This window comes from Lontra canadensis, unplaced genomic scaffold (genome assembly GCF_010015895.1).
Source record: "Lontra canadensis isolate GAN:19392208 unplaced genomic scaffold, GSC_riverotter_1.0 scaffold16, whole genome shotgun sequence".
Classification (NCBI taxonomy): Eukaryota; Metazoa; Chordata; class Mammalia; order Carnivora; family Mustelidae; genus Lontra; species Lontra canadensis.
This window is the reverse complement of record NW_022631010.1, coordinates 7,295,648-7,319,280: the sequence shown is the minus strand read 5'-3', so window position 1 is coordinate 7,319,280 and position 23,633 is coordinate 7,295,648. Positions and strand designations below refer to the sequence as shown.

Sequence of the window (23,633 nt, the reverse complement as noted above, 5' to 3'; positions counted from 1 at the left end):
CCCCGCTGAGCAAGGAACCCAACAAGGGACTCGATTCCAGGACCCTAGGATCATGACCTGAGCCAAAGGCAGACACTTTACCAACTGAGACACCCAGGCATCCCTTTTGGGTTTTCTACATAGAGTATCATGTTGTCTGCAAATAGTGAAAGTTTAACTTCTTCCTTGCCAATTTGGATACTTTTTCTTTCTTTTTGTTGTCTGATTGCTAAGGCTAAGACTTTTGGTACTGTGTTAAGTAATAATGGTGAGAGTGGACATCCTTGTCTTGTTCCTGAGCATAGAGGAAAAGCTCTCAGTTTTTCCCAATTGAAGATGGTATGAGCTGTGGGTCTTTCATATATGGCCTTTAAGATGTTAAACTATGTTCCATCTATCCCTCCTTTCTTGAGGGTTTTTATTACAAATGGGTGCTGTATTTGTCAAATGCTTTTTCTGCATCTATTGAGAAGATCATATGATTCTTATCCTTTCTTTTATTAATGTTGTATATCACATTGATTATTTGGGACTATTGAACCAGCTCTGCAGCCCAGTGTTAAATCCCACTGGATCATAATGAATAATTCTTTTAATGTATTGTTGGATTTGATTTGCTAGTATCTTGTTGAGAATTTTTGCATCCATGTTCCTCAGGATATTGGCCTATAAATCTCCTTTTTGGTGGGGTCTTTGTCTGGTTTTGGAATCAAGGTAATGCTAGCTTCATAGAATGAGTATGGAAGTTTTCCTTCCCTTTCTATTTTTTTTGGGACAATTTGAGAAGGATAGGTATTAACTGTTCTTTAAATAGCTGGTTGAATTCTCCTGGAAAGCCACCCGACCCTGGACTTTTGTTTGTTGGGAGATTTTTGATTACTGACTCAATTTCTTTGCTGATTACAGGTCTGTTCAAATTTTCTATTTCTTTCTGTTTCAGTTTTGGTAGTTTGTATGTTTATAGGAATTTGTCCATTTCGTCCAGATTGCCCAATTTCTTGGCATATAATTGCTAATAATATTGTTATGATTATTTGTATTTCTGTGGTGTTGGTTGTGATCTCTCCTCTTTCATTCATGATTTTATTTACTCAGGACCTTTTTTTTCTGTAAGTCTGGCTGGGGGGTTATCAGTTTTATTAATTCTTTCAAAGAACCAGCTCCTAGTATCACTGATCTGTTCTACTGGGTTTTTTGTTTGTTTGTTCCTATGTTGTTTATTTCTGCTCTAATCTCTATTATTTCCCTTCTTCTGCTGGCTGTAGGCTTTATTTGCTGTTCCTTTCCTAGCTCCAATCCGTGTAAGGTTACATTGTGTATTTGAGAATTTTCTTGCTTCATGATGAAGGCCTGTATTGGTATCTTTTCCTCTTATAGTCACCTCTTCTGCATCCCAAAGATCTTGAACTGTCGTGTTTTCATTTTCATTTGCTTCCATTTATTTTTTAATTTTTTCTTTAATTCCTGGTTAACCCATTCATTCTTTACTAGGATGTTCTTTAACCTCTTTGTGTTTATGGTCTTTCTAAATTTTTTCTTGTGGTTGACTTCAAGTTTCATTAGTGTTGTGGTCTGAAAATATGCTTGGTATATTCTCAATCTTTCTGTTCTTGTTGCAGGCTGATTTATGACCCAGTATGTGATCTGTTCTGGAGAATGTTCCGTGTGTACTCAAAGAGACTGTGCATTCTGCTGCTTTAGGATGAAATGTTCTGAATATATCTGTTAAATCTATCTGGTCTAGTGTGTCATTCAAAGCCATTATTTCTTACTGATTTTCTACTTAGATGATCTGTCCATCGCTGTAAGTGGAATGTTAAAGACCCCTACTATTACTGTATTATTATCAATGAGTTTATGTTTGTTTTTAATTGATGTAAATATTTATGCCCCCAATATGGGAGCACCTAAATATATATAATTGTTAGATCTTCTTGTTGGATAGACCCCTTGATTATGATATAGTGCTCTTCTTCGTTTCTTGTTATAGTTATTGTTTTACAGTCTAGTTTGTCTGATATAAGTATGGTATTCTGGCTTTCTTTTGTCATTCATTAGCATGATAGGTGGTTCTCCACCCCCTCACTTCCAATGTGCAGATGTCTCTCGTCTAAATTGAGTCCCTTGTGAGCAGCATAATGATGGTTCTTGTTTTTTTATCCATTCTGTTACACTGTGTCTTTTGATTGGAGCATTGACTCCATTTACATTCAGAGTGATAATTGAAAGATAAGATTTTAGGGCCATAGTGTTACCTGTAAAATTGGTGTTTCTGGTGATGTTCTCTGTTCCTTTGTAGTCTTTGTTGCTTTTGGTCTTTTTTTCTGTAAAGATTTCCCCATTAATATTTCTTGCAGGACTGGTTTAGTGGTCACAAACTCCTTTAGTTTTTGCTTGTCCTGGAAACTCTTTATCTCTCCTCCTATTCTGAATGACAGCCTTGCCAAATAAAGTATTCTTGACTGCATATTTTTCCCATTTAGCATTTAGCACATTGAATATATCATGTCACCCCTTTCTGTCCTGTCAAGTTTCTGTGGACATGTCTGCTGCTAACCTTATGTGTCTACCCTTGTAGGTTAAGGATATTTGTCTCTAGCTGCTATCAGAATTCTCTTTAACTTTGTATTTTGCAAGTTTCACTATGATATGTCTTGGAGTTGACCTGTTTTTGTTGATTTCAAGAGTTCTCTGTGCCTCTTGGACTTGAATGCCTGTGTCCTTCCCTAGATTAGGGAGGTTCTCAGCTAATATTTGTTCAAATAAACCTGCCCCTTTTCCTGCTCTCTTTTCTGGGACTCCTGTAATACAGGTATTATTGTGCTTTGCAGAATCATTGAGTTCACAGTGTCTACATTTGTGATCTCATAATTTTCTTTCCCTCCTCTTTTCAGCTTTGTTATTTTCTATAATTTTATCTTCTATATCACCTATTCAATCCTCTCCTTCTTTCATCCTTGTTGTGATTACATTCAGTCCGTTTTGCATCTCAGTTATAGCATTTTTCATTTTGCCCTGAATCCTTTTTAGGTTTTTATCTCAGCAGTCTCCTTGCTTGCTGGGGGCAGGGTGGTGGGGTGGGAGTATTTGGACCTTTAACTAGATGTACTTTGATTTGTTTATTAATACAAGCCTGAAAAAGGAAAAAAAGCCTAATCCAAGCATAGGAAAAGGAGCAAAAAAGCAAACAAACAATAAACTATAAGCTTGATTCCAAAGAATAATAAAGAAGGAAAAAAGAAAAGAAATAAGAAAAAAAAAAGCCTGATCCAAAAAAAGGAAATAAATAATCCAACAAATGAACAAAAACCTATAAGACTGATGCCAAAGAAAAAGAAGGGGGGAAAAAAGAAAACCCAAAATAAAAATATTTTAAAAAATTTAAAAAGCCTGGTTCTATTTCCACCAGAACTGAGGCTGATGCTTTTGAGCACTCTATGATGGGTAGAATTGCTACATGCAAGGGGCATGTGTTGGTCTGAGAGAGAGGTCCTCTGTGCTGGCTCACAATCAGACCCATCCTTATAAAGATGCCCCTGTGGGCTGTAGGGAGCAGAGATTTTGCTGTAAGCAACTCCAGCCTCCACTGGAGGCTCTGTTTCTCTCTAAAGTCTAACTATGCTGGGCTGTGGGGAGTGGTGGAAGATGACATCATCACCCCCGCCCTCTCCTCCCAGAGAGTGAAGGGGAATTCCTGCTCCCCACTATTCAGGAGGCCCTCACAGAAAAGCAAACAATCTCCTCTCCTGTGTCCCAGGCTTTTGTCAGATCCCTGCCCTTCCTCTTTGTACCTAGCCACCGGCCTACCCAGCACTACAGTTCTGTTTTATCTCTGGCCAGTGGCTGGGATTCAAAACTCCAAATCTGGAGCACCTGGGTGGCTCAGTCATTTAAGTGTCTGACTCTTAATCTTGGTTCAGATCTTGATTTCGGGGTCATGAGTTTAAGCCCCACCTTGGGCTGCAGGCTACATTAAAAAAAAGAAGAGGAAGATGAAAAAGAGGAAGAGGAGGAAGAAGAAAAGACAAGAAAGGGAGGGAGGAGTAAGGGAGGAAAGAGAAAAGAGAAGAAGGAAGGAAGGAAAAGAAGGAAATGAAAGGAAAGGAAGGAAGGAAGGAAAGATAAAAAAGGAAGGAAGAAAGAAGAAAAGAAAACCTCTAAATCCTAAAGGGCCCAGCAAAGCATGGATTCGATCCCTTCCCCCCGAGGAGGGCTTTGCTGTGTACCAGGCACTGTTGTGTCCCAGAAAAGCACTCGCAAGGCTGCACTTGGTGGCTGGAGTCTGTTGTGACACACAGCGGGAAAACTGCAAGCAGGTTATCTGCCCTCTGCCTGCGCCTGTTTTATGCTGTTGAACAGTCACTCAGTGGCTCCCAGCAGTCCTTTTGTCCTTGGAGAGGCAAATACCCTCTTCCAAATGTACTCGAGGAAGGGGAGTAATCTCTCCCAGTGTGACCCAAGGGATCCCCTCATCACAGCGTATTGTACGAACCCTATGCGCTGCTCTCTTTCCTGCTCTTTCTCCCCGACTTTTCTCTGCTAAAAGGACTCCCTCCACTTCACGGCACTGCAGCTTTTCTGTCCCCCAGTTCACAGCTCTGAATCTCACATCTGCCATGCTCTCTCTCTCCAATTGTGCAGATTGTTTTCTTAATCCTCAGATCGATTTCATAGTTGTTCAAAATGATTTGATTTTGATCCACCTATGTTTGAGGGACCAGGCAAGCTCATGGTCACCCTATTGTAACTCTATCACCTTAACTCCTCCCTTTGGTGTGTTTGACATAATGTGACCAACAACCTCTACTAGTAAATGCTACTAACCAGGGAAGGAGATGAAGCTTGCCTGGTCAGGCCTCTTGCTTGCTATGTGGGCTTCTCCATCCTGGAGTAAATAGATCAATTTAAGGGGCGCCTGGGTGGCTCAGTGTGTTAGGCCTCTGCCTTCGGCTCAGGTCGTGGTCTCGGGGTCCTGGGATCGAGCCCCACATTGGGCTCTCTGCTGAGCAGGGAGCCTGCTTCCTCCTCTCTCTCTGCCTGCCTCTCTGCCTACTTGTGATCTCTGTCTGTTAAATAAATTTAAAATATATATATATTTTTTAAAAATAGATCAATTTAAAAGATAATAGAGGATTACAATGAAAAAAGAAATGGTAGTATACAGGCTGGAAACATATGCAAGCAGCATCGCAAAGGTAATATATCAAGAACAGAAGTCATGTATTTAGAGATCCAAAGAGTACTCCAGAGAAATTGTACCAAGCATTAACAAAGTAAAGTATAAAGTTCGAAGAAAGAGGAAAGTATACTCAAAAGATACAAAATTCCAAAGATACAAAAACGGAGAATGAGTTGATGAGAATTCGCAGGATGTATTTGAGAAGAAAATATACTTTTTAAATAGGGAATGAAATAAAAGCAGCAAAATAAATGAAAAAAAAAATTCTGTTTAAGTAGTCCCAGGTGTTGATCATGTTATGTGTTCATTAGTCATACTGTTTCCCACCAACAGATGTATAGGTCCGTAGATGCAAAGGTGGTTTTTTTTTTTTTTCATGATTCTATGGAAATAAAAGGTGAAAATAATCAAAGAACAACAGCAGTGAAATAAAGAATTCTATGCATGTCCACTTCCTTTGTATTCCCTCCTGGCTTAATGAAGGAACCCACCTAGGCTGGATTCTGAGTAGGACTTCTTTTCTCCTAGCCCCTGGAGACTTTCCCGTATCAGCAGATGCCTCACCATAAAAGGGTCTTCACTGTTTCATTCCTGAGCACCTCAGAGTTCTTATTTTCTCATAGAATTTGATTAGGACAAAACATGATGAATGGATCACGTGTTATGTTTCTTCTGCTGAAGACTTAAAAAATAATAGGTAGAAGGAATGTGCTCCACTGAAGACTTAAAAAATGGAAAGGAACACCTATATAAAGGATGTGATAAAAATTTCTTCCATGAAATCAATTACAACTTAAAGGGATAACCAGGAGTTCTGTATAGGAAGAAATATCAAGGGATTAATCATAAAATTGATATATTCAAAGACAAAGTTCATCTTTAAGAGACTATAATTGTATGGGGCACCTAGGTGGCTCAGTGGGTTAAAGCCTCTGCCTTTGGCTTGGGTCATGATCCCGGGGTCCTGGGATCGAGACCTGCATCAGGCTCTCTGCTCAGCGGGGAACCTGCTTCCCTTCTTCTCTCTCTGCCTTCCTCTCTGCCTACCTATGATTTCTGACTGTCAAATAAATAAATAAAATCTTTTTAAGAATTTTTAAAAAGAGACTATAATTGTAGATAATATAAGTAGAGCAAACTGGGAATATAATGTGAAGTATTTTTTGTAACTGTTACTAGTCTTTCAGGGGCACTTGGGTGGCTCAGTCAGTTGAGCGTCTGACTCTTGGTTTTAGCTCAAGTCGTGATCCCAGGGTTGTGAGATTAGGCCCCATGTCCGGCTCCACGCTCAACATGGAGTCTGCTCAAGCTTCTCTCACTTCCTTTTCCCTTTCCCCAACTTGTGCTCATTCTCTCCAAAATAAATCTTTTTTTTTTTTTTTAAAGTCTTTCAAGGACCTACTGAGTGACTAGAAGCTGAACATAAAGGAGTACATACAGTGTGATTCCATTTAACTATGAAATTCTAGAATAAGGAAAATCTGTAATGATAGAAATCAGATCAGTAGTTGGGAGTGGTGGTTAACTGCACAAGGGTACAAGGGAACTTTCTGGGTAAATGGAAATGTTCTGTGTCTTGATTAGGGTTGTGGTAACATGGGTGTATTCATTTGTCCAAACTCTTTGACCTGTACACACAATATGGGTGCATTTTTTAAAGTGAATTATGTCTCATTAAAAAAAATTTTTTAAGTCTAAAATAATTTTTAAGTTTTTCTTGGACTTCTGTACTATAAGACAAAAGTTTTTGGAGGTTTTTTTAATGGTTTGTGAACCATAAATTGTAAAATACAGCAGTCTAATTATTGGTGTCTCTTTTTCTGAGCATTTTTTAAAATTTAAATTCAATTAGCCTACATCATTAGTTTCATATGTAGTGTTCAGTAATTCATCAGTTGCATATAATACCCAGTGCTCATCATATCACATGCCCTCCTTAATGCCCATCACCCAATTACCCCATCCCCCTACCCACCTCCCCTCCAACAACCCTTAGTTTGTTTCCTATAGTTAAGAGTGTCTTGTGGTTCTTTTCCCTCTCTCATGACTTCCCATTCAGTTTTCCCTCCCTTCACCTATGATACTCTGTAGTGTCGCTCATATAACACATATGAGTGAAACCATATGATAGTTGTCTTTTTCTGATTGGCTTATTTTGCTCAGCAAAATACCCTCTAGTTCTATCCACATTGGTGTAGATGGTAAGTATTCATCCTTTCGGATGGCTGAGTTATATTCCATTGTATATATGTATACACCATATCTTCTTTATCCATTCATCTGCTGATGGACATCTCAGCTCTTTCCACAGTTTGGCTATTATGGGCATTTCTGCTATGAACATTGGGGTACTGGTGATCTTTCAGATCACTGCCTTTGAATCTTTGAGGTAAATACCTAGTAGTACAATTGCTGGGTCATAGGGTAGCTCTATTTTTAACTTCTTGAGGAACCGCCATTCCGTTTTTTCTGAACATTTTTAAAGCAAAAGTAGAATGCTAACTACTGGGAAGATGATGTGGTATTATCTAGGGAACAGGAACTGGCCTAGGAAGAATGTGGCTACCAAACACACTTCAAGAAACACTGTTGTTATAGCCTTTCTGGCTGTGTGGTGCATTGTGTTAAACTCAGGTCATCTATGCAGCCAAATCTTGTACTCTGTCCCTTTTGTATATTGGTGAGAAATCCCACTGCACATGAAATTCTCAGATCTTCCCGCCTCTTTCTTTTCTTTTTTAATTTTTAATTTTTTTTTTTAAGATTTTATTTGTTTGACAGAGGAGTGCATGCACTGGTAGGGGGAGCAGGACAGGGAGAAGCAGGCTCCCTGCTGAACAGGAAACCCAATGCAGGGTTCAATCCCAGGACCCTGGGGTCATGACCTGAGCTGAAGGCCTATGCTTAGCCAACTAAGCCACCCAGGCGCCCCTCTTTTCTTTTTTTAAATAACCTGATTAGATGATTTGAAATTGAGACCGAGACTAGAGATATCAGGAGCTATGAATTTCATAACGAGGGGAAGGTTTTCATGCAAATGAAATCAGAAATGCCAAGATCCAGCAGTTCTATTTCTCCTCATCACTCCCACAAGGAGCAGCTCCTAAATAATTTTTACATTTGTAATACCTAACAAAGTATGCTTATTACTAGGATGATAATAGTGGATTTTTTTTAAGATTTATTCATTTATTTTAGAGAGCACACAGGTGAGGCAGAGGGGCAGAGGGAGAGGGAGAGAATCTTAAGCAGACTCCCTGCTGCTTGCAGAACCTTAAATGGGACTTGATCTCCCCAACCCTAAGATCATGACCTGAGCCAAAATCAAGAGTCCACTGCTTCACCAACTGAGTCACCCAGACTCAGTTGTGTTTCTGTTTTTTTTTAAATGACCTTATTGTAAAAGATTAATGCTCATGCTGAAAAGATACTATGATGAAAATATTGTAAAACTGAAGTGTCACTAGACTAGGATTAACATCTTGAAACAGTATACCATCTATTTAGACTATTGGGCCAAAATTTCAATTGTAGCTAAGCAATTAAATTATCAAAAGAATGGGAGAAAATTCCTAAAATGTATTCTGCATCAGCTATCCTCTACCAACCCCACCCTTCTGGTAATAGGTTGTTTGTAACGCGCTGCTAAGAAGGGAAAACTCAGAAAAATCTCAGCAGCCAGGTCTCAGGAACACTGAAGTAGACATCTGTTCCCTCTTCTAATGACAGTGCTACCTTTCATACTCTACATGTCTGTGTACCTGTTCAGAATTCCTCAGGTTTGTTGGTGATGCCACCCAGTGCAAGGACTCCTGCAGGGCAGCATTCTCACACCACTGACACACTCCCTGCTGGCCTATATTGATAGCTGCCTTTAACCAGAGTAAGTTTCCAGTTCCTGCCTCTGGGGACCAGGCTGGCAGGCCACTTGCCACAAAGCTTGGCAGCATGTGCAGAGGAGCATCCTGAGAAAGGAGCTCTAGGTTTGGTGAAATCCTTCCCAGAGACTTGATCTTTGTCAAGGCTTCTTTTATGTTCTTTTACTTTTTTTTTTAAGATTTTATTTATTTATTTGACAGAGATCACAAGTAGGCAGAGAGGCAGGGAGAGAGAGGGGGAGGCAGGCTCCCTGCTGAGCAGAGAGCCCGATGCAAGGCTCCATCCCAGGACCCTGAGATCATGACCTGAGCCAAAGGCAGAGGCTTAACCCACTGAGCCACCCAGGTGCCCCTTATGTTCTTTTACTTAAAGTCACTCCTCCTCGTTATCCCTGCCAAAATGTGCTCTCACACACACAAATCCACTAAAACCTTAGTATTTTGTACTAATTCTTTCAGATACTTCAGTATCTGTGGTCTTATTTTATCCTTCCAGGAATCCCTTGAAGTTGATAGAATAGGCATTTCTCCACTTGAAAGATGAGAAAATTAAGATATAGATGGACCTATTACTGACAATCTAGTTAGTGATATCCTGGGAACAATATCCAGAGTTGTTGACTGCAAACCTGTCCCTTTTTCTACAATACCACTTTCTGTTTCCCTGTTTCCTCTCTATTAAACCTTCCAGCAAGAGTGTTTAATCTCTTATTTCCTAAGGTGAGAATTCTTTTACCAAGCCTTGTTTGTCTGGTCGGGGATATTTCTAAGGGACTGAAGGACTGCCATCCAAGTCTTGACTGTAACAAGGGTCATCAAGTGAGGCCTCTCAATGATGTGGAGATTAAGAGTTAAGTTTAGTGCAGCTATAATTTTCTTACAACACTCTAATGTATGTGCTAGATATATTCAATAAAATACTCCTTAACTCTTTCCTTCCCTTCCAAGATGGGAGTGTAGGAAAAGGGAAATTATGTATCTGAGTAAAAAAGCAACTTGCAGAAAATTGCTAAAAGTTGAAAATTAAATATTACCCATTATTTTTGCATGGAAGTTCTCAGAGAAGAGTTTCCTTGGGATGAAATTGTCCTTTGCAGCTGTTGACTTCCTGGTATAAGTTATTAGAAGCTGGAAATTAGTAAGTAATAAATAAAAGTAATAAATTGTGGGGCACCTGGGTGGCAGTCGGTTAAGTGCCGACTCTTGATTTCAGCTCAGGTCATGGTCTCAGGGTCACGGGACCAAGCCTTGCCTTGAGCTCCATGCTCAGTGGGGCGTCTGCTCCCTCTCCTTCTGCCCCTCCCATGCCTGTGTGCATATACAGTCTCTCAAAATAAATTTTTTAAAGTAATAACTCATTAGATTTCGCATATAGCCAGTTAGTATCTCAGTAGTATCTATAAGTATATTCTTCTAGGAACCAAAAAAGACATAAAAAATCTGTAAACACTTGTTAAATTTACATTATATAAAAGATAGCAGTGTTTGGTAGGTCTTTGTTTTGTCTTGATTTTGGCAGTAGTCATTGTTATGATTCAGTTATCAATACATAATCTTGATAATCAGGCCTGACAGTTGCTCTTTATTTTGTAATGAATCACAATGAGGAGAAAAGTTCTAGTGAAAAGGTGTGATGAACCACTTTATCACTAAAACTCATCATCCAATGGAGAGGTCAGCCTCCACTCATGGAATTTGAACTCTGTGGTGATCAGTTAAGTATTACCAAACAAACTGACAAAAAAAATCCCCTTTTTAAATGTGTGAACAATATTTGCTGTTTTCTGATTATAAAATCAACACAAGAGAAAGACCATAGAGCATATAGGCTATGGGTTCACTGGCTTTGGAGTTGGAGAAGGCTTGGCTGCCATACATACTTGGTCATTCATGACTATGTGATCAAAACTCTCCAAGCTTTGGTGTCCTTATCTATAAAATGGGAGATATTACCTATCTATAGGTATATATATACCTATCTTTAGAGGTATTATGTGAAGATAAAATAAAGCCAGTAAAATGCTTAGAACAAGGCCTAACTTAATAAAGGAAGTTAAAAAAAAAAAAGAAAATCAAAATGACTAGTAAACCACAAGCCACTGTTAACATGTTGACATGTTGGCTCTCAGGTTTTTTCTGCCATACACACATATACATCAGTATGTACACATTTTTTTCAACCTTTTCCAAAATTGGGATTTTTTTTTGTTTATTTTATTTATTTATTTGACAGACAGATTACAAGTAGGCAGAGAGGCAGACAGAGAGAGGGGGAAGCAGGCTCCCCGCTGAGCAGAGAGCCAGATTTGGGCTCGATCCTAGGACCCTGAGATCATGATCTGAGCCGAAGGCAGAGTTGAATTGGGATATTTTATATACAATCTATAGCCTGCTTAATTTTTCCCATATATCTTTTTTTTTTTTTTTCAAGATGTGTTTATTTGGGGCGCCTGGGTGGCTCAGTGGGTTAAAGCCTCTGCCTTTGGCTCAGATCAAGTCCCACATCAGGCTCTTGCTTAGCAGGGAGCCTGCTTCCCCCTGCTTGTATTCTCTCTCTCTCTCTCTCTCTTTGACAAATTAATAAATAAAGTCTTTAAAAAAAAAAAGATTTATTTATTTGAGAGAGAGTGCATATGTGAGCAGGGAGGGGTGGGGGAGAGAATCTCCAGCAGATTCCCCCCTCATCCCCACCCTCCACCAGTGTGGAGCCCAATGCAGGGCTCAATCCCATGACCCTGAGATTACAACCTGAGCCACAATCAAGAGCCAGGCATTTAACCCACTGAGCCACCTGGGCTCCTCTCCCATATATCTTTATATTGCCCTTGACATTAAAATTTACTAAAACAGATTTTCATGACCTCGTAATACTGTAACATGATTCAACATATTTAATCACTGCCTCCTTATGAGATTTGTTATTTCCAATATTTTACTATTATTAATGCTGCTATTTTTTTAAAGATTTTATTTATTTATTTGAGAGAGAGCACAGAGGAAGAGTAAGACGGAGAAGCAGACTTCCAGCTGAGCTGAGAGCCTGAGCAGTTTGAGCTTGAACTTGTTCATATGTTTATTAATTCCTGGCATTACTTCAGTGAAATACTTTTTTTTTTTTTTTTTTAAGAATTTGTTTATTTATTTGTCAGAGAGCACAAGAGGGGGGAGTGGCAGGCAGAGGGAGAAGCAGGCTCCTTGCTCAGCAGTGCCGGACTCAATCCCATGACCAGAGCCGAAAGCAAACGCTTAACGGACTGAACCACTCAGGTGTCCCAGTGAAATACCTTCTAATGAATGAATATAACTTGTAAAAGTTTTTTAGGTAGGATCTCAAGCTTCTAGAATAGTGCCAGGTACATAATAAGTACTCAGAAAATATTTTTGGGATGATAATTAGATGAATGGCAAGAATATTAACTTTATTATATTTGTTTCAGATGGGGTCAAGTCTTAATAATATCATTGCCTTATATACATACAAAGATAATGCTATCTTGATTCTTAGTCTTATACCCTAATTTTTTTCCATTCTTTTCTACCCCCACAGTTCATCCATGAGCTCGGATTTCCCACATTACAACTTCAGGATGCCTAATATTGGATTCCAGAATCTGCCTCTCAACATATATATTGTGGTTTTTGGCACTGCTATATTTGTCTTCATCCTCAGTTTACTCTTCTGTTGCTACTTGATTAGGTAATCAATTTTCATTCTATGTTACTTCAGAATACGTTAAACAATCAATTATAAATCAGTTCTTTGCCCTTATGTTAAAAAATTATGTAAGTGTGATAATGAGCAAATTTTCTTTTTTTTTTTTTTAAGTTTGTTTATTTAAGCAATCTCTACACCCAGTGTGGGGCTCAAACTCACGAACACGAACACTCCTCTGACTGAGCCAGCCAAGCACCCCAATAATTAGCAAAGTTTCTAAAATTAAGGTTGCTTAACATTTTAACCTTCTGCGAGTTAGTTACTTATCAGTAAACACCTTTATAAAGTCTTCAATCCTTCCTGCTGATGAAATGTTTTACTCTAGAGAAGAAAATTGTCATTTATTTTCCTAACGTATTAGTACCTGGTCTAGGTACACTTAGGTCATTTTCTGTTCCCAAGATTTAATCTACATTCACAGATTTCAGGGTATTTTTTCAAGAAGGGTATTATGTCATTGTCAGCTAAAGTTATTAGGGATTAGAAAACATTGTCCAAGACAAGATCTGAGCCTTTAAACAGGTTCTTGTGATCTCTTAAGATTTCAAGCTCCTTTGATCAGGTGTTCAGGTGATTGATTATCTACATAAAACACTAAATATTCAGGGCACCTGGGTGGCTCAGTCGGTTGGGTCTGCCTTTGATTTGGGTCATGATCCCAGGGTCCTGGGATCCCATGGGTCCTGCGTTGGGCTCCCTGCTCAGCAGGGAGTCTACTTCTCCCTCTCCTGCCCCTCCGCCTACTGCTCATGCCTCTCCCTCTTTCTCACAAATAAATAAAAACTTTAAAAAAAAAAAGCCACTAAATACTCTACAAGCTCTACAGCACATATACAGATAAGTGGCACCTCACTTGAAAAGGAGTAATGGATTTGGCCAGTAAAGATTCACAGTTCACTTACTTATAATTTTTTTTTTACTTATAATTATTTAATGAAGCATCATCTTCTTTTAAGTTTTTAGATAGGATCTAATTTTCAAAGCCAAAACTCAGACTACAAAAAATCATAAACTGTATTGTTCAAAGAGTGTTATAAGTAAGAGTAGAAAAACTGGGTTTTACTAAACAACTATAGTTCTAACAATTTTTAGTATTTGCATAGTATGTGATTATGGTCAAGGTAAATACCATCAACAGATATCTTTCAGCAATAATTAATTGTTTCCACCAGTGGTCACTAACTGATGGTAAAATTCAAATAATTTTAATGTGTATTTCCAATATTCTGACAAATGAATTTATATTCTTCATTAAAAAGTGAATCTTTTCTGAAGCTCACAAAATATAGTCACTTCTTATCTCATAGGTATGCTGGTCGGTTATGATTTTTAGGCCTTTATCAGAGTAGTGAACACTTTAGCTCATGTAATTATAGCATTAGGAAAAGCTTTTTTAAAAATCTATTTCCAGAAATGCCGCCTTTCTAACATTTCTTTAATAATAGTTTGATAGGGGCCCCTGAGTGGCTCAGTCCCTTAGGCATCTGCCTTCCACTCAGGTCATGATCCCAGGGTAGTGGGATCAAGTCCCACATCAGGCTCCCTGCTCATCGGGAGTCTGCTTCTCCCTCTTCCCCTCATCCCTTTCATGTGCTCTCATGCACGCTCTCTCGCTCTCTCTCAAATAAATAAAATCTTTAAAAATAATAATAGTTTGATAAATGTTATGTAAATATTCAGCTTATTTTTTTTTAATTAAGGAATTAGCCATAGCAAAAATAGGTCTTTGTAACTTTAAAATAATTATCTCTGGGGAAGATGGCAGAAGACTGCTGATTTTTTGTTGTTGTTCTTCCTTTTCTCAGACCTACTAAATTTTTTGGCAATTCCTCTACAGATAGTGTTTTTTTTGTTTTTTGTTTTTTGTTTTTATTTGACAGACAGAGATCACAAGCAGGCAGAGAGGCAGACAGAGAGAGATGGGGAAGCAGGATCCCCGCTGAGCAGAGCCCGAAGCGGGGCTCGATCCCAAGACCCTGAGATCATGACCTGAGCCGAAGGCAGAGGCTTAACCCACTGAGCCACCCAGGTGCCCCTACAGATAGTGGTTTTTAACTAAGAAATTTGTTAACTTAATATTTGAAACCAAATTATATTTTAAAAGAAGATAAAAATAATATAACAAAATATCTTTAAAGGTTTATTAGAGAAGGGGGTTTATTTTTTTTTTTTTTTAAGATTTTATTTATTTATTTGAGAGAGAGACAGTGAGAGAGAGCATGAGCGAGGAGAAAGTCAGAGGGAGAAGCAGACTCCCCATGGAGCTGGGAGCCCTATGTGGGACTCGATCCCGGGACTCCGGGATCATGACCTGAGCCGAAGGCAGTCGTCCAACCAACTGAGCCACCCAGGCGTCCCTAGAGAAGGGGGTTTATATATGTAAAATATTCTAAAGTATTGTAAACTAGCTCATAGTATAATTTTTATTACTATGTCAAAGAATTAATTAAGCCTTTAACCTTCTTGTTTTAAGAAAAACACTAATATACCAATTGTGATTCTGTGTAAATTTTTTGAGAAATCAGTTGTGAAACACCATTTTACCTCATTGTATTCCTTTTTTTTTTTTTTTTTTTAAGATTTTATTTATTTTTTTGACAGACTGAGATCCTAAGTAGGCAGAGAGGGAGGGGAAAGAAGGCTTCCCCCTAGCAGAGAGCCGGATGCGGGGCTCGATCCCAGGACCCCGAGATCATGACCTGAGCCGAAGGCAGAGGCTTTAACCCACTGAGCCACCCAGGCGCCCCATACCTCATTGTATTCCTTTTAATAATCAGGCAAATAGGTAAAGAGAAAGGGAAAAAATGATAGCAGTTGTTTTTACATTATCATTACACTTCTTTTTATCCTTTCTGTATGCTTATTATTCAGCTAACAAAGCAAGTGGGGATCTGTGACACTAAAATAAAATTACCTTGTCTAATCAAAGAAGCCAGTCAAGTTCAAACATTTCTAAACTTCATTTCCAAGTCAGTGGTACCATTTTGAAAATTAAATCATGATCTAAGGACCTTTTCCTGATGATCCCAGTTTGTTACTTTTAACCTTTCGTATGTTAAATTTGGATTTAACAAGTCCTTTGCAGTTAATCTGGAAATTCATGGATTTGGCTCCTTTAAAATTATCCAAGCCCATGTTTGAACATAACTTAAGGTCTCTAGCACCTTTCCAGGAGGCTCTTCTGTTCTCACGCAGAGAGATCCCTCTAGTCACAACAGACTCATCAGAACCTTAGGAGGAACACAAGAGTACAACCACAGTCTTATACAGTACTGTAGTATAGAATCTTCTGCCTATGATAGCATTAGGAATAGATCACTATTGGAACACAAAAAGAGGACATCTTACCTTGCTAGCAATGATACTATTTTATAATGAATAATATAATATTCTGTTATTTATCTCTGCCCAGATAGATATTTGTCTGTTTTGCTTACTGTATCCCAAACACTCATAGCAGTGCCTGGCAGAATACTGGCATTTAATAAATGTTTGTTGGGTAAATGAAAGAATGGTGCCCCTAGTAGAGAAGTCATTAGATATGCATAAAAGTAAAAAATCAAGAAGTAGCAACATAAGAAAGGTATTTAAAGACATGGAAAGAAACATCAAAATAGTAAGCTAAAAGGGAGAGGGCAGAGGGCTGATTTTTTTATTACTAACCTTGTAGAACTATATATGACTTTGAAACTTGTGCATATATAATTTTGATAAAGTTGGAAACTGAAATTACAGGGGAGATTGTGAGTTATCTAATAGAAATTATAAGGTATTGAGCCAAGATAATGATAGTAGAGCTAGAGAGGTTGTTATGGATGTTTGTGATGGATGGTTATAAGTAATATTTGGCAGGTGAAAATGAACAGAATTTGGTGACCAGAAATTAATGATGGGCAGCTCAGAATTTTTCCTGGACTTCTGGTTGGCAGGGAGGTAGATAGCAGTCTAGAGACAGAAAATGGATGGAAGTATAATAGATTCCATTTTAGACATGGGAGGACTGAGTTTCCAGTGTAATAGTCAAACTGTTTAGTACACAATTGGATATATAGGTCTAAAGCTTATAAGAAGTCTGGTCTCGAAATAGGGGGTCATGTAATAATAGGTAGAGGCTAAGGCCAGGAGTGTCCCCTAGAGAGAATGTGTATAGTGAAATAAAGTAGGTACAGGACCAAAGCCTAGGAAAATTTTGATATTTAAGAGGAGCCCATAGAAGACACTTAGAGGGGATAACAGAAGATAGGCAGAAAATCATGAGACCAGTACCCAACAAGTAGGGTTTCAGTGGATTGAGTCAGTTGTGTCAGCTGCTTTCGTGAATGTCCAGTAAAAGAAGAACTGAAAAGTTCTCATTACATTTGATAATTAGGTTTGCATCTATAATTTTAGTTAGGAAAGTTTCAGTAGCATGGATACAGGGGTGATGAAAGGTGAGCTGTAATTGGGCAAAGCCTAACCAGCAGGTGAAAATGGATACAAGAAATATGACCTCCTCTCTGAAGAATCTTGGCTGAGAAAACATTAGTTTGGGGTGGGGTAGGGTAGGGGTGTGGTTTGCTGTAGAATCAAGGGACTATTTTGGTGTTTGTTTAAGAGATTTGAGCATATTTGTAAATATATATAATATAAATAATATTAAGGAGAATGAGCTAGATGTGGAAGATTTTTAAGAAAGAAGGAACCATGGAGGTAAGAAGAGACCCACATAAAAGTTCAAGTGGCATTTGTTCTAAGCAGGAGATACTTCTTAAGACAGAGATGAAAGTAACTGTGGAAAATAATACACATGTATAGATCTTCCTCAACTTGTAATGGGATTATGTCTCAACAAACCCATGGTAAATTGAGAATATCTTAAGTTAGAAATGCATTTAATACCTCTAACCTGCTGCACATCATAGCTTAGCCTAGCCTACCTTTACGGGCTCAGAACACTTAGGTTAGATTACAGTTAGGCAAAATCATCTAACACAAAGCCTATTTTATAATAAAGTGTTGAATATCTAGTGTAATTTATTGACTACTGTACTGAAAGGGAAAAACTGAAAGGGTTGTATTGGTACAGAATCGTCGTAAGTGTACAGCTTGTTTGCCCTCATGATTGTGTGGCTGACTTGGGAGCTGCAGCTGCTACCATTGCCCAGCATCACAAAAGAGTATCAGACAGCATATTGCTAGCCTGGAAAGAGCTCAAAATCCAAACCTTACTTTGGATTTTGAGCTTTTTCCAGGCTAGCAATATGCTGTCTGATACTCTCTTATAGGACTTTACAAGATACAGGATACTCTCTTGTAGGACTTTAGCGCCATCTTAAAGTTGAAAAGTACAAAGTCAAGCCATGTTTAGTCAGGGACTTGTAAGTATGTGGAACCAGAGAGCTTGCATATCTGATAATCTCTTTCTTTCACTTTAAAGTACTTAAAAATGATGTGGAAGGGAGTGGTAGGATAAAGCTTGAAGAGAGTGGCAAGAATTTGAATGACCACTGTATGGAAGCTTAGCATACTGAGAATGAATAGGTAGAATTAGAAAACAAGTGGAGAGTCTAAACAGAGAATGGAGACCACAGATTTATTGTGGCCATCAGCTATACAGTTTTATAATTTTCTCCAGCACTATGCAGCTTTTTCTTTTTTTTAAGATTTTATTGATTTATTTGAGAGAGAAACAGTGAGAGAGAGCATGAAAGAGGAAAAGGTCAGAGGGAGAAGCAGACTGCCTGTGGAGCTGGGAGCCTGATGCGGGACTTGATCCTGGGACTCAAGGATCATGACCTGGGCCAAAGGCAGTTGCTTGACCAACTGAACCACCCAGGCGCCCTACTCTTCAGCATTGTTAATCACACCCTCTTAGATACTTCTTTAGGAATCAGTATTTATTCAGCACTTACTGTCTTTCAGCCCCTGTGCTGTGCACTGCAGTTGAACTAGGTAATTTTATTCTTTATTTTACAGAAGTTAAATAATTATCTTACAGTCACACAGATAAAAATTGGTTAGAGCTGAGACTCAAAACCATTTGTGTCTGACCCCAGAATATGTGCTCTTAACCTTAAACAATAATCAGTTGTGTTTATTAGGCTTCATTTCAAAATAACAGTTTTAGAATTTCATAATCACTCTTAAAAGACAGATTTGCATCTGAACCTGGAATTTTTTAATGAAGACAGTACCTATTTTGCTTTTCTTTTAAATAATGGATCACAAACTATATAAGAAAAAGGAAATAAAAGTATTATTCCCCATTCTCACCTCTTTTCACCAAGTAAGTCACAATCTATATTACTAGTATGTTTCCTGGAAGGAATAGCAAAAAGGTAACTGTTAAATGTGTAGCAAATGCAAAATAAAACAGTTTAATGTAAAATATTAGGTAATTAATGGAACTTAGAGTAAAGGAATGATCAGAAAGGTGAAGTTAATTTAAGGAGGATTTCCTAGAAGCGATGAATTATGAACCATGGATTAAAGAAAAAGGTGAGCACAAATTGGTTTATCCTGTGGTTGGATATAATGATGCTTTGGAAAAATATGTAGATCCAACTAAAAGAGTCAAACAAATATGCAGATCCAGCCTCATTTTAATGAACTCTAATGGAATTCATTTTATTCTTTACATGAAAATGTACTGAGCACTTTTCTTGAAAAACAAGCAGACAAAAAGAAGCAGTAAGGATATAGATGATTTGAACTACGTGAGTAATAAATTAGACCTAAGAAAGAGAAATTTATGGTTTTAAAAATATATTTTACAGACAGGCTGAAAACCAGTTATATGTTTTCCTTTAATAGAGCTTAAAAAAAAAAAAGCCAATTAAATCCGAAAGAAAGTAGAGGAAGAAAATTAAAAACCCAGGCACAGAAATCAATGAAATAGAAAAATAGAAAACAAATGTATAATAAAATCATTGAAGCCAAAAGCTGATTCTTTGGAAAGAGCAACAAAATTAATGAATCCAGAAAGAATTGATCAGGAAAAAGAGGAGAGAAAACATAAATTACTAATATCAGAAACGTGGGGCCTCTGGCTAGCTCAGTCAGTAGAGCGTGTGACTCTGGATCTCAGAGTACTGAGTTCAGTCCCTTTATTGAGTGCAGAGATTACTTAAAAATAAAATCTTTTTTTTTAAATGAAAAAGAGGACAGTACTATAAATCCTACAAATATTATAAGATCAAAATGTATATTATGAACAACCTTATGCCAAAAAATTTGAAATTTTAGTTGAATTGGATATTTTCCTAGAAAAAAATGTAGTGCATCAAAACTGACACAAGAAAACCCACAATTAACATCATACCCAATGGTGAAAGACTGAAAGCTTTCCCCCTAAGATCAGGAACAAGACAAAGGTATCTGTTTTCACCACCACTGTTTAGCATTATATTAGCAGTTCTGGCCAGAGTAGTTAGGCAAGAAAGGGAAATAGAAGGCCACATGGGTGAAGCCCACATGGGGACAGCGTGGTCTCAGGTCCCCAGGGTCACAGAAGGATCCGGGTGTCTGAGTGTCACAGAGCTCACAGGTATTAGAGCAGGGAAGCCAGCTACAGAGACGGAGCTAAGGAGTAAGCTCTCAACTAGGGGTTACCTTAAGCTGTGATCCGTGGCACAGTCAGGCCACTGCTCTTTGAGCAGGTACCCCATAAGATCCAGGGAGACCCCCCTGGAGGAGTGCAGGGATCTGCTGGGTTTGGAGACTGCAGGTGGGGCTGTGTGCCAGGGACAGAGATGCTTGGTCACAGGCTGGGTGAGCACGGAGCGCGGCCAGAGGCCAGGGAGACGGGCGTGATTGAGCACTTTTCTCCAAGGGCACACTGAGGAGTGGGGCCCGTAGCTCTCAGCTCCTCCGGGCCTGAGATTAGGAGGCCACCATTTTCATTCCCGTCCTCCAGAACTCTATGGAAAGCGTTCAGGGAACAAAAGCTCCCAAAAGTGAACCCAAGCGGATTGCTTAGCCCGGGCCCTGGTAAGGGCTGTGCAATTCTGCCTCGGGCAAAGACACTTGAGAATTACTATAACAAGACCCTCCCCCAGAAGATCAAGAAATCCAGCCAAGACCAAGTTCACTTACTAAGGAGAACAGTGGAATTCCAGAGGAGGAGAAAGCAAAGCATGGAATTCATGGCTTTCTCCCCATGATTCCTTAGTCTTGCAAAGTTAATTAAGTTTTTTTATTTTATTTTTTTCTTATGCTAAAATTTTTTTAACTTTTACTCTTTCCTTTCTTAATTTTTTTTGAGATTTTATTTATTTATTTGACATAGAGAAAGAGACAGTGAGAGAGAGGTACTACAAGCAGGGGGAGTGGGAGAGGGAGAAGCAGGCCTCCCCCTGAGCAGGGAGCCCAATTTGGGGCTCGATCCCAGAACCCTGAGACCATGTCCCAAGCTGAAGGCAGATGCCCAACAACTGAGCCACCCAGGCGCCCTTCTCTTAATGTTTTTTAACTAGTTTATCTTAACAATACCTTTCACTTAAAAAAAATCTTTTTGAGCCTTCATTATTATAGTCCTATTTTATCCTTCATTGTATCTAACTTTATTTTTTGTATACACATAGGGTTTTTTCTTCTAAAAAAATTTGAGATACAACTTCTCCTAATAGATCAAAATATACCCTAAATCTAGCACAGGGCTTTGTTCTAGTCTCCAGCCTGAGCAAATTCTCTCCACTTTCTTTTTTTTATTCTCCTAACCAACTTACCAACTCTTTTTTTAGAAAATTTTTTTTTTAATTTTTCATCTTTATAGTCCTATTTCATCCCTTCATCATGTTTACCCTTATGTTGTGTATGTATGTGTGTGTGTGTATATATATATATGTTTTTCATTCTTAAAATTTTGGGATGTAGTTTCTTCTAGGAGACCAAAATACTCCCAAAATTAAGTGGGTGACTCTGTTCTATTCACCAGTCTAAATATATATTTTCTTTTTTATAGATTTTTTTTTAATTTTTTTTCTGAACTTCTTTTTACCCCCTTTCTTCCCCCCATTATTTGGGGACTCTTCTGATTTGGTTAAAGCACATTTTCCTGGGGTCTTTGCCACCCTTTTAGTACTTTATTCTCTCCTTCATATATTTTTATCTGGATAAAATGATAAGGCGGGAAAAACTCACCACAAAAAAAGGAACAAGAGGCAGTACTGAAGGCTAGGGACCTAATCAAAATGGACATTGGTATTATGTCAGATCTAGAGTTCAGAATGACGATTCTCAAGGTGCTAGCTGGGCTCGAAAAAGGCATGGAAGATATTAGAGAAATGCTGTCTGGAGAAAAAAGCCCTTTCTGGAGAAATAAAAGAACTAAAATCTAACCAAGTTGAAATTAAAAAATCTGTTAATGAGGTGCAATCAAAAAATGGAGGCTCTTACTGCTAAGATAAATGAGGCAGAAGAGAGAATTAGTGATATAGAAGACCAAATGACAGAGAATAAAGAAGCTGAGCAAAAGAGAGACAAAGAACTACTGGACCACGAGGCGAGAATTTGAGAGATAAGTGATACCATAAGATGAAACAACATTAGAATAATTGGGATTCCAGAAGAAGAAAGAGGGGAGCAGAAGGTGTATTAGAGAGAATTATTGTAGAGAATTTCCCTAATATGGCAAAGGGAACAAGCATCAAAATCCAGGAGGCACAGAAAACTCCCCCTCAAAATCAGTAAGAAGAGGTCTATACCCTGTCATCTAATAGTAAAATTCATAAGTCTTAGTGACAAAGAGAAAATGCTGAAAGCAGCTCAGGACAAGAAGTCTGTAATATACAATGATAAAAATATTAGATTGGCAGCAGACTTATCCACAGAGACCTGGCAGGCCAGAAAGAACTGGCATGATATATTCAGAGCACTAAACGAGAAAAACATGCAGCCAAGAATACTATATCCAGCTAGGCTATCATTGAAAATAGAAGGAAAGATTAAAAGCTTTCAGGACAAACAAAAACTGAAAGAATTTGTAAACACCAAACCAGCTCTACAGGAAAAGGGTTCCTCTAAACAAAGAGCCTAAAAGTAGTAGACCAGAAAGGAACAGAGACAATATACAGTAATAGTCACCTTACAGGCAATACAATGGCACTGAATTCATATCTCTCAATAGTTACCCTGAATGTAAATGGGCTAAATGCCCCAATCAAAAGACACAGGGTATCAGAATGGATTAAAAAAAAAAATCAATAAAAAAAAAACCAGTATCAATATGCTGTCTACAAGAAACTCATTTTAGACCCAAAGACACCTCCAGATTTAACATGAGGGGGTGGAAAACAATTTATCATACTAATGGACATCAAAAGAAACCTGGGGTGGCAATCCTTATATCAGATCAATTAGATTTTAAGCCAAAGACTATAATAAGAGATGAGGAAGGACACTATATCATACTCAAAGGGTCTGTCCAACAAGATGATCTAACAGTTTTAAATATCTATGCCCCTAACATGGGAGCTGCCAACTATATAAACCAATTAATAACAAAATCAAAGAAACACATTGACAATACAATAATAGTAGGGGACTTTAGCACTCCCCTCACTGAAATGGACAGATCATCCAAGCAAAAGATCAACAAGGAAATAAAGGCCTTAAATGACACACTGGACCAGATGGACATAACAGATATATTCAGAACATTCCATCCCAAAGCAACAGAATACACATTCTTCTCTAGTGCACATGGAACGTTCTCCAGAATAGATCACATCCTGGGTCATAAATCAGGTCTCAACCAGTATCAAAAGATTGGGTCATTCCCTGCATATTTTCAGACCACAGTGCTCTGAAGCTGGAACTCAATCACAAGAGGAAATTTGGAAAGAACCCAAATACATGGAGACTAAAGAATGAATGTGTCAACCAGGAAATTAAAGAAGAATTG

The 23,633-nt window shown here is 38.3% G+C and overlaps 1 protein-coding gene across 2 annotated transcripts in view; it reads left to right on the top strand.

Annotated features, from left to right (window-relative positions):
* Positions 1 to 23,633, top strand: part of RNF24 (ring finger protein 24) — a 104,693-nt gene that overhangs the window by 61,412 nt on the left and 19,648 nt on the right. The window contains exons 1-2 of one of the 2 annotated variants that reach the window (XM_032859110.1): positions 10,127 to 10,174; positions 12,584 to 12,733. In XM_032859110.1, the coding sequence (XP_032715001.1) occupies positions 12,591 to 12,733 (143 nt within the window). In that variant the 5' untranslated portion in view covers positions 10,127 to 10,174; positions 12,584 to 12,590. Of the gene's footprint in view, positions 1 to 10,126; positions 10,175 to 12,583; positions 12,734 to 23,633 lie in introns of those variants that run through there. The other variant, XM_032859109.1, reaches the window with a different exon arrangement.